Source organism: Mastomys coucha, unplaced genomic scaffold (assembly GCF_008632895.1).
Source record: "Mastomys coucha isolate ucsf_1 unplaced genomic scaffold, UCSF_Mcou_1 pScaffold14, whole genome shotgun sequence".
Classification (NCBI taxonomy): Eukaryota; Metazoa; Chordata; class Mammalia; order Rodentia; family Muridae; genus Mastomys; species Mastomys coucha.
The window spans coordinates 60,479,873-60,495,735 of record NW_022196896.1 but is presented as its reverse complement, the minus strand read 5'-3'; the positions used below and the strand labels follow the sequence as shown (position 1 = coordinate 60,495,735).

At 36.6% G+C, this 15,863-nt stretch overlaps 1 protein-coding gene across 5 annotated transcripts in view; it reads right to left on the bottom strand.

Annotated features, from left to right (window-relative positions):
* The window catches only part of Khdrbs2 (KH RNA binding domain containing, signal transduction associated 2), a 505,791-nt gene that overhangs the window by 47,836 nt on the left and 442,092 nt on the right, over positions 1-15,863 (bottom strand). For all 5 annotated transcript variants that reach the window (XR_004117844.1, XR_004117845.1, XR_004117846.1 and 2 more), the window contains one exon: positions 2,802-2,860. Coding sequence is in view for 2 of the 5 variants with exons in the window: in XM_031367080.1 (XP_031222940.1) it covers positions 2,802-2,860 (59 nt within the window). In the remaining 3 variants the exon portion in view is untranslated. The remainder of the gene's footprint in view (positions 1-2,801; positions 2,861-15,863) is intronic.

Here is a 15,863-nt window from a genome sequence, read left to right as displayed (position 1 = left end):
TATAATATGTATGCATCAATCTATTTCTGAACATGAAATAGTGGGAACAATAGATAAACAATGTACTTTGTAAATCATCACAAAGCTCGCACCTACCAGTACCTACGTGCAAAATATACTCTCTTGTTGCCTTTAAACTATCTGGGCTTCCTCAACACCCTTGCTGATGTCATGTATGATGCTGTTGTCTTGAGACCTTTCCAACCACAAGTTGTCTTGGCAATGGCATCACCAACATTTTTGGGAACAGACAGAGGACATATTACAAAGGCAACTTAGAAAAAAATATTTAATTTGGGCTTATGGATTCAGAGGGTTAAAGTCCATGATAGAGTGACAAAGGCATGGAGGCAGAAACAGCTGAGAACCACAGTTTGGTAAGCAAATGAGAGAGAGAGAGAGAGAGAGAGAGAGAGAGAGAGAGAGAGAGAGAGAGAGAGAGAGAGAGAGAGAGAAGACAGAAGCACACTGGGGCACTGGTATTGACATATAGCTTGAGTCTTTTGAGACCTCAAAGCCTGCCCCAGTGACACTTCTCTTCCAACAAGGCTATTCCTCCTAATCCTTCCCAAACAGTTCCTATTAATTAGGGACAAATTATTCAAATATATGAGCCTATTGGGGCCATTCTCATTCAAACCACCAAAGTGGTCAAGACAGATGGGGCACTGACCTTGTCTCTGATGCCTGTTAGGTACATGACTTTGATTGCACTTGGGTTTAACTTGAGGAAAATGATGCAGGTGTCAGATGATCCTGGATTTAGATTGACCAAAGGAAGCTACACTGTAGCATTCTCCATGATAAAAGCAGAAAAACTAAGTTTGTATTTTATTTATTGATCATCTTCAGTAAAAAATTGGACAAAGCATGTTGCTTGATTCCAGTACAAGTAGAAACAGGCTTGGAAGAATAGATAAGTATAGTTATTTATTTATTTATTTATTTTTGTTGAACCTAGGGAACTGTGGATGCCCTTGGGTGTTTAGCCTTGTACCTCAACCTAAATGGGTAGTGATGACCTTGCCAAAATTAAAAATGCTAGATTCTCTTCTTGCTTCCAAAGTCATTGCTACCATTTTCAGGAAGAGAACATCAATCAAGCACTTTGGGATTCTATTTCATATTAATTGTTCAATGAAGGAAAATTACTTAGTGCTACAGCCTTAGTTCCTCATATCTAAAATGCAGGTCATATGCAAGAATGTTCCTAGAGGATGCTGATGGAGACTATCATATGGAAGATATGTTTGTAACTTTTTTCTTCCCCACTTGTCCTTTGCATCCCACTTACTCAGACCTGTAGTCATGTCCTTTAATGTAATCTGTACTCCCAGATCCCATAATCTCTAATCAAGGTCATTTACATTACATCTAGACTTCCTTAGGAGTTGCTTAGTCCTGAGTCACAGTAAGTACCCATATATGGTAGCAGCACTGAGTCAAGTTCCAACTATTGACAAAGTACAATAACAGAAAAGGAGTTTCAGAGCTATACTTTCATACTGATTTCTCCTTGTCATAAATTGCTTAATATGTACACATAAAATGAATAAATGTGCAAGAATTTATATGGAGGGCATCAACTCTTATTTAGCATTGGTCATAGCGATATGTTCTCTTGCTGGATGTGGCACTGCATTATTAAGTAATGACTGTTTCTAACCATGACTCCATTGTTTGTAATCTTTATGTTTTCCTTTTTCCCCCTGACAATCTGTGCTTTCCTTCCCCTACCTGATCATCTGTTCTTTCCTTCTCCTACCTGCCTACCTGCCCATCTGTGCTTTCCTTCCCACACTTGACCATCTGTCCCCTCCCCCACCTCACCATCTGTGCTTTACTTCCCCTACCTGACCACCTGTGCTTTCTTTCCTCCACCTGACCATCTGTACTTTTCTTCCACCATGTGCCTACCTGACAATTTGTGCTTTCTTTCTCCCACCTGGCTGGTCTTCTGTGCCTTCCTTCCACTACTCCACAACCATTTGTGCTTTTCTTTCTACTTCATGACATAGCATTGCACTTTTATGAAATAGCATTTCACACTCATTGTCTTCTTCACTCTCCATCAGAGGAAGAGGGAGCCTTGTTATAATTTTAACAAATATCCAAAACTATAAATTTATAAATGTCATTTTCAAGACAAACCTGCTAAATAAACATTTTCTAGAATCATATACAACCCATCACACTGTAGTATTATGTTGATAGATTACAAAGAGTCAGCAAGTATTTGCTGGATAGAATATGATTGAGTTTTACTGATACTAGATTCAATAATAAATTTTGAAATCAACTTTACAGACTAATATTTTATTGACTGTTTCTTAGTACATACAAGAAAAATGTTATTTGGGATTTTAAGAGCTACATATGATAGAGAAATAATTTGAAAATCATTACATAATAAAAATATTTCTAAAGTTTCAAGTCCAAATATATTTTAAATATAGATTATACTGATATCTTTGTGACAAAAGGAAAGACACAATATCAAGGTTATACCAAGGACCAGACAATGAGCATGCAGAAACATGGTGCCACTACTGACTGATCACCAAGGCTGTGGAAATGATCTATTATTGTGATTAATTTCTTTTGAAATTTTGATCAAAATTGATATGTCCAATTTTCTGCACTGGTTCTGTAAGTCAAATTGTACTGTGGAATTACATAAATCAATGTAGCAGACACTTCTGTGAAAATGTGGAAGTGGGGTGGATATAGAAATAATTTCTGAATTGTCAGAGACAGATGGGTGTTCTGATCTCTTAACCGTAGTAAGGAAAAGGTCTTACCGTAGCTGTCATAGGTATCCTCATTTACTCCATGACCATAGTCATAGTATTCAGGCACACTGCAATAGATTTAGACAGGAATCAATGATTTTGTAAGCAGGAGGATCAACCCAGAACTTCACACAAAATTTGAAGTCACAATATGGCCTAAGAACCTTCAGCCACAAAACACAATCTTAAAGAAATACTCAGTGATTTTAAATGGAGGTTATTGATAAAAGTACTATGACTGTATCATCTATCTTTCTTTCTATCATCTACTTATCTATCATGTATCTATCTATCATATATCCATCCACTGTCATATATATATATATATAAATATATATATATATATATATATATATTTAAGTTTGTCTTCACCTCTACTTTCCTATTTGACACACTACATTTCCCTTCAAACACAAGCCTAAGACTTCAAAATTAATGAGAGAAAAGATGTAGAGTCTATTTCTAAGAAAAAGCTGCTATACACATCGGTGATCTGGTGTGTGTGGCCTTTTCTATTGACAAGTTTAAAAATATATATCTTCTTTTCTGGTCTATAGACTTGTCAACTATTTAATCTATTTACTTTTCCTTAGTATTTCCACATTCAGTAATTACGAAAATGGCATTGGGTTCTGTTTCTCTTTAAAGGATTACAATGTTTCCCTCACTCACAGGCTTTTCCTGCTTGGCCCTACAGCACTGCTACTATCCTGTCACAGACCTCACTTCAACTAGCATCCATCCTTTGTTGTGATAGCTTTCTCCCTGTGAGCATTCACAGCACATTTCCCAGCTTCCTTTTGATGACATCAGGTTGCTATTGCCAAGACTCCACTGAAAGAATTCTTAGGCAGATCCTGATGTATTCAAATACAATAACACTTCACTATCATTTTTCTTTAAAGTCATTTGAAACCATTGGCCATCTATGCTCCTTTATATTCTCTCCTTATTTTGAGATATTTCTAACTCACTTCCTCATTTTTCTGTATTAGTAAGCTTTTCATGTCCTGATCACCTGCTCTCATCCATTTATTGGAACTGTTCTCTTTTTTGTTCTAATTCCAAGAACAAGTTCATTACTCTATTCTTAGGACTTCTAAAGTATATCTCTGCTTTTGACACTTCCCCTTTGCTTTTAAATGTGTGACAGTTTAGTGTCCATTTCTATTTGCTTGTCAAAATGCACTTTTACAAATTCAAAAATGAAAATGGTTTTCTTCCCACCCCATATGTGTTAGTTTCACATTCTTCTATTATTATTACTGGAAGCATGTTAGTGTCACTCAAGTGATAATATGTGGGCTTCTCTTTCTTATCCCATGTGTGATGTTCAACCTGAATGGCAAATTCCTTCATTTCTACTTGCAAATGTATTCACAACCTGAACATGCCCCAACATTTCCACAGCAGCAGCTGTAGAAAAAGTGTCTGCCATTTCTCTCTCAAATGACGCAACCTCCTGCTAATTGCTTTTCGTGCTCCACTCACTTTTGTCTTTCTATTTTTTTACATAGCAGTCATTTTTATAGCTATGTTCAATAATCTGTGTCCTCTACTAAAAATCCACAGATGTCTTCCCAATGTCCTGTGGGGGTGGGGAAGGCAAAACAAATATGAAAGTCTGTTATCAGGCTGCACTCTATCACTTCCCTCTTCTTTATTCAATTTAGGGCACATCGTGCTGAGGAAAGTTCTCAGTTATGGAGACATAACTACTGTCCAGTGTCTTCACAGTTGCTCATCCATTACGTAGAAAATCCTTTTCCTAAATGTTCCGTTATACTCTTTCTTTCCATGTTTGTAAATGACTTATGCCATTTGCAGAAGGTTCTCCTGCTCATTCCGACTAGCATCCAGCCACCCATGCTCTGTTTGTTTCTCTTGGCATTTTCATGTAGCACAAAGTGATCATATGCTCATTCTCTTAGCAGCTACTTTCCACTTATGCTTAGGCTTCTCGGTTTGCATATTTGCTTCTCCCTGATTTACTGTCTATCAATGTCCCAAACTGATTTTCTATAGCACTGGTTGGCATATGACAGCTTCTCCAGATTTATGACATACAAGAGTCCATTGTCTATAGGAGGGTAATTATGGACTTGAGCATAATGCTCTTTGGCCATTTTAAGAATAACATACAAGAATTAGAAGTTATCATTTTGATAATTCTTAATTTCACTATTACTACAGGCTCTATAGTAAGAAAGAAAAGTCCATACTTTAGTTATGAATATCATATTTTGCCTAAAAATTCCCTGGTTTAAAACACATCTGATTATGTTTATTTTCCCAGGATGCCATTATAGTGAACAACTGTAATTTTAATAAAAGGAGCTACAAAAAATAAAATTACTTAGCTCACTCTTACTGCTTTCAATATTTACACAGAAACTTATAAAATAATGCTGAATGATAGATAGTCTCCCCATCTTTCTATCATAGAAGGTTAATGGCACTGACTGGTAACTGAATATTTGTATCTTCTTTCATACATATATCTTAATAGAAGTGATACAACCTTGGGCTAAAGTGATGACTCAGCAGTTGAGAATCAATATCTTCTTACAGAAAAGCATGAGTTAGGCTCCCATCACTAAGTCCATTGGCTCACAACTACCTCTAACTAGAACTTCAGGTGATCTGGCATTCTTTTTTGGATTCTGCAGACACCTGCATTCACACACACACACACACACACACACACACACACACACACACAATCTGTCCACTCCTACATATATGTGTATGCTAAAAATAAAAATAAACATTAAAAAAGAAAGAAATGATGGAAACCAATTCAGGGTCCTCACACAGATTCTGCAAATTCCTGTTAGTGATTGTGTTAAGTTTCTGAGACTCACAATGTGGCAGACATGAGAAATTGATTTAATGATCTATACTTCAAGGGGAGGTACTGACACTGGTAAGAGTTTTTCTTTGAATAATCACCTGGTTCTACTTCCGGGAGTATACTGTCTCAGGACAGTGTTGCTGAAAGCTATCAGGGGCCATTACTGTATTAAATCATTTGGTCATCATCAAGATTTGCAGTGATAAAGCCAATGGAGATCAAAGAGGAGCAGCTGGGAGAAAGACTATTACTAAGAAACCACAATTATTGTTTCTCATAAAGGACATAATCACACCAAGAGGGAATTGTCTCTTTTAGATTATAAGACACATAATAAAAAGCCATAGAAAATGATGGCTAACTGTCATAATAGACTTAGTAGGGTCTGGCTCTTTGTTTACTCAGTGTTATTTCCATAGGAAGATCTTTACTTTGATAAAGAGTTCTTAAGGAATAAGCATGTCCAGATACCCTTCTGGCTATGTGTCACTTTGTGACAAAGTGAAGAAGCCAAGATGTATGCAGATATAATGTAGAAACCAAGGTCATTTTGGATTTAAGGACAATCTGCTTTTCTTGGATTTGTGCTCTGTAACATTTTTAGTTACGGGCTCCATGAATAGGGACAATGGCAGGTGACTTTGCTACGGACAGCATCTCAGCCTCAGACTTAGCACAAGAAGGAACTTTGCTCTGCACCGTTGCTTACCTCGAAGTTTGTTAAGAGACATGAATGTTTTAAATACTATTCGAAAAGACAAAGACAGAAGGAGGGTGGAGAGCATTTTGCTGAAGGATGCTGACTATCTGCTCTGTGCTAGCTCTAGAATTTAGATTGATAGAGGGCTTGGAAATGTAGAGCTTACTGAGAAGTTGCATTTTCTATATTTCAACAGCAAGACATAATTAATATTGTTTTCAGGTGTCTTCACACTTTTCCACTAGGGTCCCCAACACTGACGATTTCCAGAACAATCCTCACACCTTTTATTATGCTCCAGTAGGCAGGAAAATATACAAACTGCAAAGTATCCAAAAAGGACAAATGTTGATGTATTCCCTTCAGATCTGCACACGGATACATCCATTCCCCAGGAGGATGCCGGGGAACCTTCCTGGAGAGCTGCCATGACTCCCAGAAAAGAGAATCAAAATTGCCATATGCTCGGATCAGAAATGTATCTCACCACTCTCGTATCTCCGCTTGGCTGGATTTCATAATTGTTATGGCCACTGAGTCTTCGCCGTCTCCTTTTTTCACAATCTCCTTTTAGAACAGTTAGTATGTTCCTTTCTGAACACATTATACTGGGTGTTTTGTATGGGGAGAGGTAGGAAGAATTGTGTGCTGATTATTTTACAAGGTACCAGACCTTATGGAATTGCATCAACACCGAACTGATCATGGAGATGTGTCCATTTCAGAGATCCTGGGTTTTGAGCTAGTTCCAGTAATTAGAAGCTGAGATATTCTACACTGGAAAAAATGTATTTTTTTTACAACAGGAAGAAGAAAAGTCACTCTCATTTGATGACTAGAGAGAGTACCTAATAATAGAATACTTTGTGTTATCTCCCCCAAACATGCAGTACTTCCCTTCCTATGACACTGCCTGGGGCAGCGTTCTCTGGTGCCTTCTATGATAGGCAGAGTGATACTCCAAATTTATTACAATTCATGTGAAAGTAAATCTCCTTTCTTCTATTTCTATTGGCCTCTCCTGATACTGGCTGGAAATCTGAGTGACTCATCACACTTTGGACAAGTCGTGTTAGCAATAGTCTCGTAACAATTTGAGTCCTTGTGTGGAGAGGTAGACTCTTCTGTACTCCCCACATCCTGTTACTATGTAGCAAGCCAGCAAGCTTTTCTCAGTGCCTCCCACTCAACTGTGGGACTCTCTGCTATGCAATTTTAACTCATACCTCACTTATCAAAACTGACAATAAAAGAATACCCTGGTGATTAACAGGCATTCAGCCTGTTATTCGTTGAATGGATGAATAAGTGATAAATTAAAAGAAGTTAAGGAGGTTAAAATCATTGTATTTCAGTATCAGGAATACTGAAGCATTTTTTGTAGAAGAGATAAGATATAGAAAAGACATCTGCTTGTATTGAGATAATGGAGCAGTAGTTTATACACATACACACACACACACACAAACACACAGACATACACACACACACAACAACAACAACAAAACCCAAGTTACTTATTTCTTTTGTTTTTAGTTAAAATTTATAACAAATTAGTCTGTTAGGGATCCTATCTCTTATACTCCAGTTATTTCCCATTTATTTTTCAAATATTTACTAATATTAAAGATATTTTAATATAAAATGCTAATAACTAGGTATTGTTTGAGTAAATCCTAAGAAAATTCAGGTTTTATATACGTGCCAACTCTTAGAAAAATTATATCCAGTAAGGCCATGATAATAACTAAGCTCTCAATCAGTAATAATGTCCTAATTTTAATTAACACTTCTATAATTGTAACAGTGCTGAGAAACCTTTTCCCTTATATTTTATAAAATATGAGATAGAATCATATGGAATTGAGAATTAAATAATCAGGCTGTGTTCATACAGAATTCATGGGTCCTCTTTAACTGACTTCAACAACAGAATAAATGAAAGAGACATAATGATAGAGCACTTTTCAGAAATAACAAATAAAAATATAAACACCACATTTTATTATAATTAGGTCACTTTAAATTTAAATTTTTAATTTTTAATTTTTTCTTTCATATATTTAAGAAATCAAGCATGGTGCTTTGGTACATGTAAAGAGAAAAGAAATTGCTATATTTAGGCAAATTAACATGTTAAAAATAATGCAATAATGTGAACATCACAACTGAAGCTATGTAGTACCGATATGACCACACTTAGCATTTAAGAAAGCATTCTCAACTATTTCCCTACATTCACTCTGCACTCTTGCATTCTTTTCTTAAGAGAAGTCATGAAGTAAAAATGTCAAACCCAGGTTCATTTTCATCCTAGCATCCATCTGCAAATTACCAACTGGATAATTTCTTTAATTGCATGTTCATTTATATGGCATTCAAGACCTTCTATTAAATTTAATCAGCTCTGTAAAAAATCTCTGTCTACAAAGCTGTAAATATCAATGAGTAAAACATGTAGGTTTATGTGTCTACTTCAGTAGCATTCAGAATGATAATGGACAATTACTGGCAGAGAGACTCTGTCACACACCTTATCAGTCTTGTGTCACCTCCTGATTCTGATGGACGGGCATTCCCAAGTGTACTCAAATTGGGGAATCTTCTATTAGTTCCAGTATTAAAAATAAATTTCTCCAATACAGCATCAAATTGTGTAAACCTTTACTAGATCAAGACCTACTTGCTATCAGGTTTAAAGTAATGATTCCATGTGTTTTAAGCAATGATTCCTTGTATTTTTCCTTGTGAAGCCATCAGTGCCCCTGCACACTCATCTTCTAAAGTATTCTTTCAATTTCATTGTCCCCAGCCATTCAAAGTAATGACATAATGATCACAAAGTCACAATAAAAGCATAATAAACACCCGGCAGCTATGTGTATAGATATTTTGCCTATTTTGTACAAATATCATAATTAAAGGGAATGAAAATATCCTGATGGGAATTACAGCACAACAGAAAACTAATTAAACAAGTGTGAAATATTCTTTCCATATTTATTTTTACTTGCTGAATACTAATATCTTCAGAGTTGGTAGGCATTGCCCAGGTCAGAAGGAACAGGAGAGCCATAAGGGTGATATTAGCCAAAACTTAGACAAGAGAAAGTGTGGCTTCTACTCCTGCCCCAAAATATCCAGCAAGATACTAGGTAGAGTAGCTATCCATATTTGATCTGGGGCAAGAAATGGGGTAGATGTTTAAGAATCAGTCTCTATGTGATAGCAAAGTCTAGATGTACCAGGTCATCAATAGAATATACTACATGATATAAGATAGGGCTGTAGACAACAGGAAGCTACTCTTGTCACATTTTTTGTTCTCATTTGTGTTGAGAATATGAAAGTGAATCTCCCTCTCAAATTGTGAGAGACAATGGATAGTGAACAGTGACTTATGTGTAGGAAATCAATATTTAAAAATATATATTCATCATCTATTGTTTTTAAACCCACTGGCATAAAGGAACATTTCAACACAAATGTTGATTGATTCTCTTTTAGGTTTTGATGAATATGTCATTTTGGAAAAAACATTTATTCCCATTGTACTCCAGTTTTTACTTTTATCGGTAATAATTTTATAACCCTCAAGTATTATGGGCATAACCTGTGATAACTCTGGAAAGTGTCCACAATCTATCATGTGCTCAACTGCTGTTAATGAGAGATTCTCCCACCAATGAAAGTAGAGCCACATGGCTTGGCTTTTTAATATTCATAAAGGTTGAAGTGCCAAGGAGGATTTCAAGTTGAAATATTCTGAGACATTAAATAGCTATACATGCCTCCCTAAGTTTCACTTGATGGTAATCAGTTTTCATGGGATGAAATATAGGCTGATTATTCATGAGGTAAGTGACATATTTGTTCTGCTTATAGATTAAGGATCAAGGCAGATGATCTATGTAAGGCATCCAGTGTAGAATTATCATCAGCTTGGCAATGATCTCCATTACATAAAATGGGTATTTTCAGAATGCTGCACAGCAAGCAATAGAGAAATAGATTTCTGGGAGCCACTGTTTGTGGATCTAACACCACTCATACATTTCTTCAAGTAAAATCCTCTTACGAGGCACTATTTTATCCTCTACTCCCAATTTAGTTCATTATCTTTGGCTTGTTTTGACCCTTTCTTGCATAACTGAAGTGTGAGAAAGTTTATAATGAGGACATTAATTTCTGTTTAGTTGCCCCCAAATTATTATTAGAATGTAGCAATTATTTTCAGAAATAAGACCATCAAATGACTAATTAGGGTGCATGGCACATGGCATTGTTTAAATGAACTGTTACATGCCTTTGGTACAACTACATAGAAGTTACTGAACTCTGGCTTGAAATGGACACAACTTAAACTGCATACAGATAATTTTTGTTGAGTCATATTTCACACATGTCAATAGGATTTCAGTGCTGTACACATTGGTATTGTTCCTATTTATTTAAATACAGTAGGTTACTCTGAGACTGCAAACAGTGAGATGCTGTGGCTGTGTAGTAACCATGATTCATATTATTCTCCATTCAAACCACAAACGTATTCTTCCCTGTGCTGCGTAATGTTCTCAATCCACTTACTCACAATTCAAGAGCTATTTCCACACACCATACTTTGGGAGTTGAACACACATACATAACTGAGTCTGAGTAAGGAATACATACACTTACAAAATCGATTCTGTTTTGACAACACATGAGGCTACATACATCACAGAAACAGCATGTGACAGATGCCAGACAAGTATTCTACTGTTCATGAGTAAAAGTATCATGAAACATGTTTACTGTTAAATATTAGAATTATGTAGATTTTGACTGGAGACTAGCAGAATCATCATCAGAGAGACCAGAGGGACATTATCCAGAAACTGACGAAGCATATGCAGAGTCTTAGAGTCAAACAGAGCTCTGACAGTTCTGTTGAGGAGGGAGAGGAACTATCAGAGAACCAGAGGAATCAGGGACCAGCAAGAACATGGCTCATAGAAAAACTGGGGAGCTCTCAGAGAACAAGAAACCTATAGGGGTCTGACCTAGGTCCTCTGTATAAATGTTATGGCTGAGTAGCTTGGTTTCTTGTGGGAATCCTATGAGTGAGAGCAGGTGCTGTATCTTGATATGATGATATATGCTTTGTCTTACTGTAGTTTGTTATGCTTTGTTTGATTGATGTCTCTGGGAGCCCTGCTCTTTTCTAAGCAGAGAGGAAGGGGAGGAGCGGGTGAATCTGGGGGAAAGGGGAGGTAGGAGAAAGAGACTGGGGGGGAGAAGACCGAGGGGAAACTGGTTGGGGTATAAAGAGAGAATGATAATAAGATTAAAAAATTAAAAAGTGTATAGATTTCTGCAAAACAGAGAATCAGAATTCGAGCTGCATGTCTTCCCATACCACTGCAGCAGCATGTTTGAATTGACTTGTAGTTTTGTATTTTTAGACCTTTCTTTATTGAGTGACAGACTGAGCAGCAATTCCTTAGTATAAAGCACAGCTCTCTCTTCTATGTTCTAATCCTGCCCAGTCTTCTCCTTCTCCTTCCCATTTTAACATACATGGTATGGGTACATGGTGCAGTGAAGCAAAAAGGCATAGTTCTTTCCTAACCACATGCCTGGTAATATTAAATCTTTGCATCTAAGAAGGTTTTCATCCTCCTGCTGGTCAAGTCAGCTTCTCTCGAAGGGGTCATCCTTGAATCTCCTGTCACACTTGCTTTCTGTAGGACTATTCTCACAGTTCCACACAGAATACCTCCCCACATCAGAGCTCTTTCATTTTTCAAAGCTCTGCCTCGTCTATGGCAATGTCTCTATTAATACCTAAGACGTACAGCACTATGCTAAAATGCAGATCCACGCTCTGATTCAACTGTCCCTGGCCAGTGTATAGACATTTCTTTTTCACTTGCAGGGATTTTGATGCAGAGGTCCAAGGCACACTTTGTCAAACTATGAATATGCAGCAATACCCTAAGAAAGAAAACTACACTAACCAAGAAGATACAAGTCTGGGCTACACTTTTGTTTCTAGACATCTTGCACAAAGCAAAGGCTCTATATGGTGGCCTCATTAGCATTGTTGAAGGATGATGCCTTTGGAAAGGCTGATGTGTTCCCTGCCAGCCCCTCAGCTTCTCATTTGTTCCCTTCTCCTGTTTCCTGGAATTCAATTTTATCGAGTATTGGATTGCTGAATTCCACAAACTATTTATTTGAAGTAAGCTTGGAAAATTTAAAATTCAAACACTCTGCAATTTCTCATTTTTAATTTCAAATCCCCAGACTCTGCAGCCAATTACTCCTTCACAAGTTCTCTGTCATAAGTAAGCAGTCTGATCCCAAGCCAAAGAAACAAGGAGCTAGTTACGCCTATTTATAATTCACTAGACACGGTTAATGACTTGCATGCAGTGTTATTAGCATGTATCCTGGGCACAGATGTCACTGAGGGCACTGTGTAATCCGCTGTACGCACATTACTTGGACTTTCTAAAATAAAAAGAATTTTAAATTTAAGTCATCTAGGTCACTGTGTTGCAACCATACGATGAAAGCCTATAGTTGTTTTAATCCTTGTGTGTGATATGTATGGCTATAAGATGTGTGTATGCGTGTATATATGCATGTGTGTACATAATATACATGTATGTAAGTGTGTGGTATGTACCTTATATTTATGATGCATGTGTGTGATGAGTGCTTGAGAAGTGCTATGTGTGCATGGTAGTAAGTGATGTGTGTATGCACGTGTGTGATGTATGTAATATGTATACAATTGGTAGTGGCACATAGTGCCATGGCCTTTAGAAGAGCTCAGAGTATAAGCTTGAGGATTGGTTCTTTTTTTTTTTCTATCTCCATGCTCACCACTGCCTATGTCAGGATAGTTGACCCTTAAGCTACTAGGCACTTCCTTTTCTCCCTTCCATTTTCCCATGAGATCACCGGGATTTCACATATGGTGCCAGACCTTTTCATGGGTTCTGGGGATACAGCCTCAGGACCTCCTGGTGGTGTGGCCATGTCCCCGGTTCTGATAAATTTGTCCTAATATAACATATCTTTCTTTTTTTCCCTTTTAATTATTTTTCTTTTAGCATTCCTATGCCTATGTATCTTTAAATTCATAAATGAAAATTATATTTTATAGTATATAACATAATATTTTATTCATGTATGGATACAGTTACATACATGTATCTATGATGGATACATACAACTTAGAATTATATAACTATTAAATGATAATTACATAGATTTATTTTAAGTGTTATATTTTGGTAGTGATAACACTTCAGCGTCTATTTATTATCTTCTAGAATATGTGATATGATTACCACCTACAGTCAGTGTGAGGCACAGTAAGTGTTTGTAGTGTATTCTATGAGAATGTTTTCCCTAGGGTCTATGATTTCAACATTCACAGTTGGTTAACTATGTGGACATGAATCTCCTCCCACTGAGTGAGTGGGCCACAGGTCCAATTAAATTAATTTCTTAGTTACCTCTAAGATATAACTGCCACTATTGTACCATTGGGCACCTTCTGCCATGCTGGTCACTGTCATTTGTAGGCTATATCACTGGTTAGGACTATTGCTTATGTTTCTCACTTGAGCACCTCAACCACAATGAGAGGTGGTCCTCAGAAAGGAACCTTGTAGTTAAGTTCTAGTTCAGTGCTGTCATGAGTCTGGTGTGTGGTGATCTCATCAGTAGAGTCTTACTTTCATGTTCTAGTAGGCAACCAAGGACAAAGACAATGGTTTGTATTATTTTGGGGGGAATCTTAAACCCCCATGTACAATAATTTTAAGAGAAATTTCCTGTACTAGGGACTGGGGTTCTGAGTAGATAGTCTGTGTCTCTTTGATGAGGCAACTGTCAAACCAAGTGGCACGACTTTATTTAATATATACAGAATATATAACTCATAAGGTATGTTTTAAATTATATAGAGAGAATATACCATCAGTAGTTGTCCCTGCTCATTTTCCCCACTTTCTCCTCCATAGAACTTCTATTCTAATGATGTAGAGTTATGATTAACAAATAAGAACATGCAGCATTTATCTTTCTGCTTCTGAATGACCTTACTCAGCCTCATATTTTCTGATTCTACATCTATACCTGGAATATGTCATCATTTCATTTTTCTTTATAGCTGAATAAATTATATACACATGTATATAATATAATATACATTATATATACATGTCAAATTTTCCTTATCCATTCATTAACCGAAGGGCATTGAGGTTGTTTCCATTTCCTAGCTATTGTAAATAGACCAAAATTAAACATGGCTATAGCATGAATATAGCAAAGTATCTGTAGATAAATATATTGAATCCTCTGGGCTTTTGCTACAGAGAAGTATAATTGATCAAATGACAGATTTGCTTTTGTGATTTCAAAATCATAATAAAAAGGATGTGTTGTGCTTTAGTGTATCACATTGGTTTAGTGCAAAACATTTTTAAATTTCATTTTCTTTAGTTTTTTTGAGAATTTTATAATTCTCAATTCATGTATTCAATGCAATTAAATCACATCGATTAAGGCTATTCCTCTAACTTCTTTCTCATTTGCCTTCTGCATCCCTGTACCTCAACTTCATGTCTTCTTTATAATTTATGACCATCCACTGGAGCATTGACAACCTATTCTGGATCATACCACTGAAGAATACTGACTCTTCCTCACCCAGCAGCCATTTTGTCCAACAGTTCTCATGAAAGGAATTTGTGTTTCTGAGCCTGTTACCCCATTCATGCTAAAACACCAGTTGGTTTCATCTTGTGTGGATCTTGTGCAGACAGCCATAGTTGGTGTGTGGTCATGAGAACAATTCCATCATGCCCAGAAGACACACTTTGCAGTAAGCTTTATTTACCTCAGGCTCTTACAACCTTTTTAAATTTTCATTGATAATTTTATCCCCAAGCCAAAGATAAGCTTGGAGAAGGGGGTTTTAGATTTCATGAAAATCTAGAACTCTGCCAAATGCTTTCTTAGTCCTTTATAATGTGTTGAGCCTTTCCTACTGTTTCAAGGAATGCCCTTTTCAGTCCTAAGTACTTTATAATTGCATACTCTGGAAGTACATGTGGTTCTTCAGTAGTAAATTACACTCCAATTTCTTTGTCTTTTTCCTGGCTTAGTTTTACCCACCAGTAAAATCCCAGCAGAGCATCAGTTCCTGAAAGCCGTATGGTACTGCCTCTTATTCTCCACATGAGAGCTTCTCAGGTTCTCTCACATTCTCTTGTACTCTGGTTTCTAGCACATTATATATTAACTTGTTTTCTCCTTAACCATTCATACACATTGTCCTGATCCTCATGCCATCTTTTGCAGACCATTTAGTGGCTTAAATGGTAACTCTGAATGAATCTTTAAAACCAGGGCCTTGAAAGCAGTATCTGTATGTTGATTTTGGTTTTACACTCATTTGTTGTGTACATCAGAATTTAGAAAATGGTGGGCATAATATTTAGTTTAATTCAAA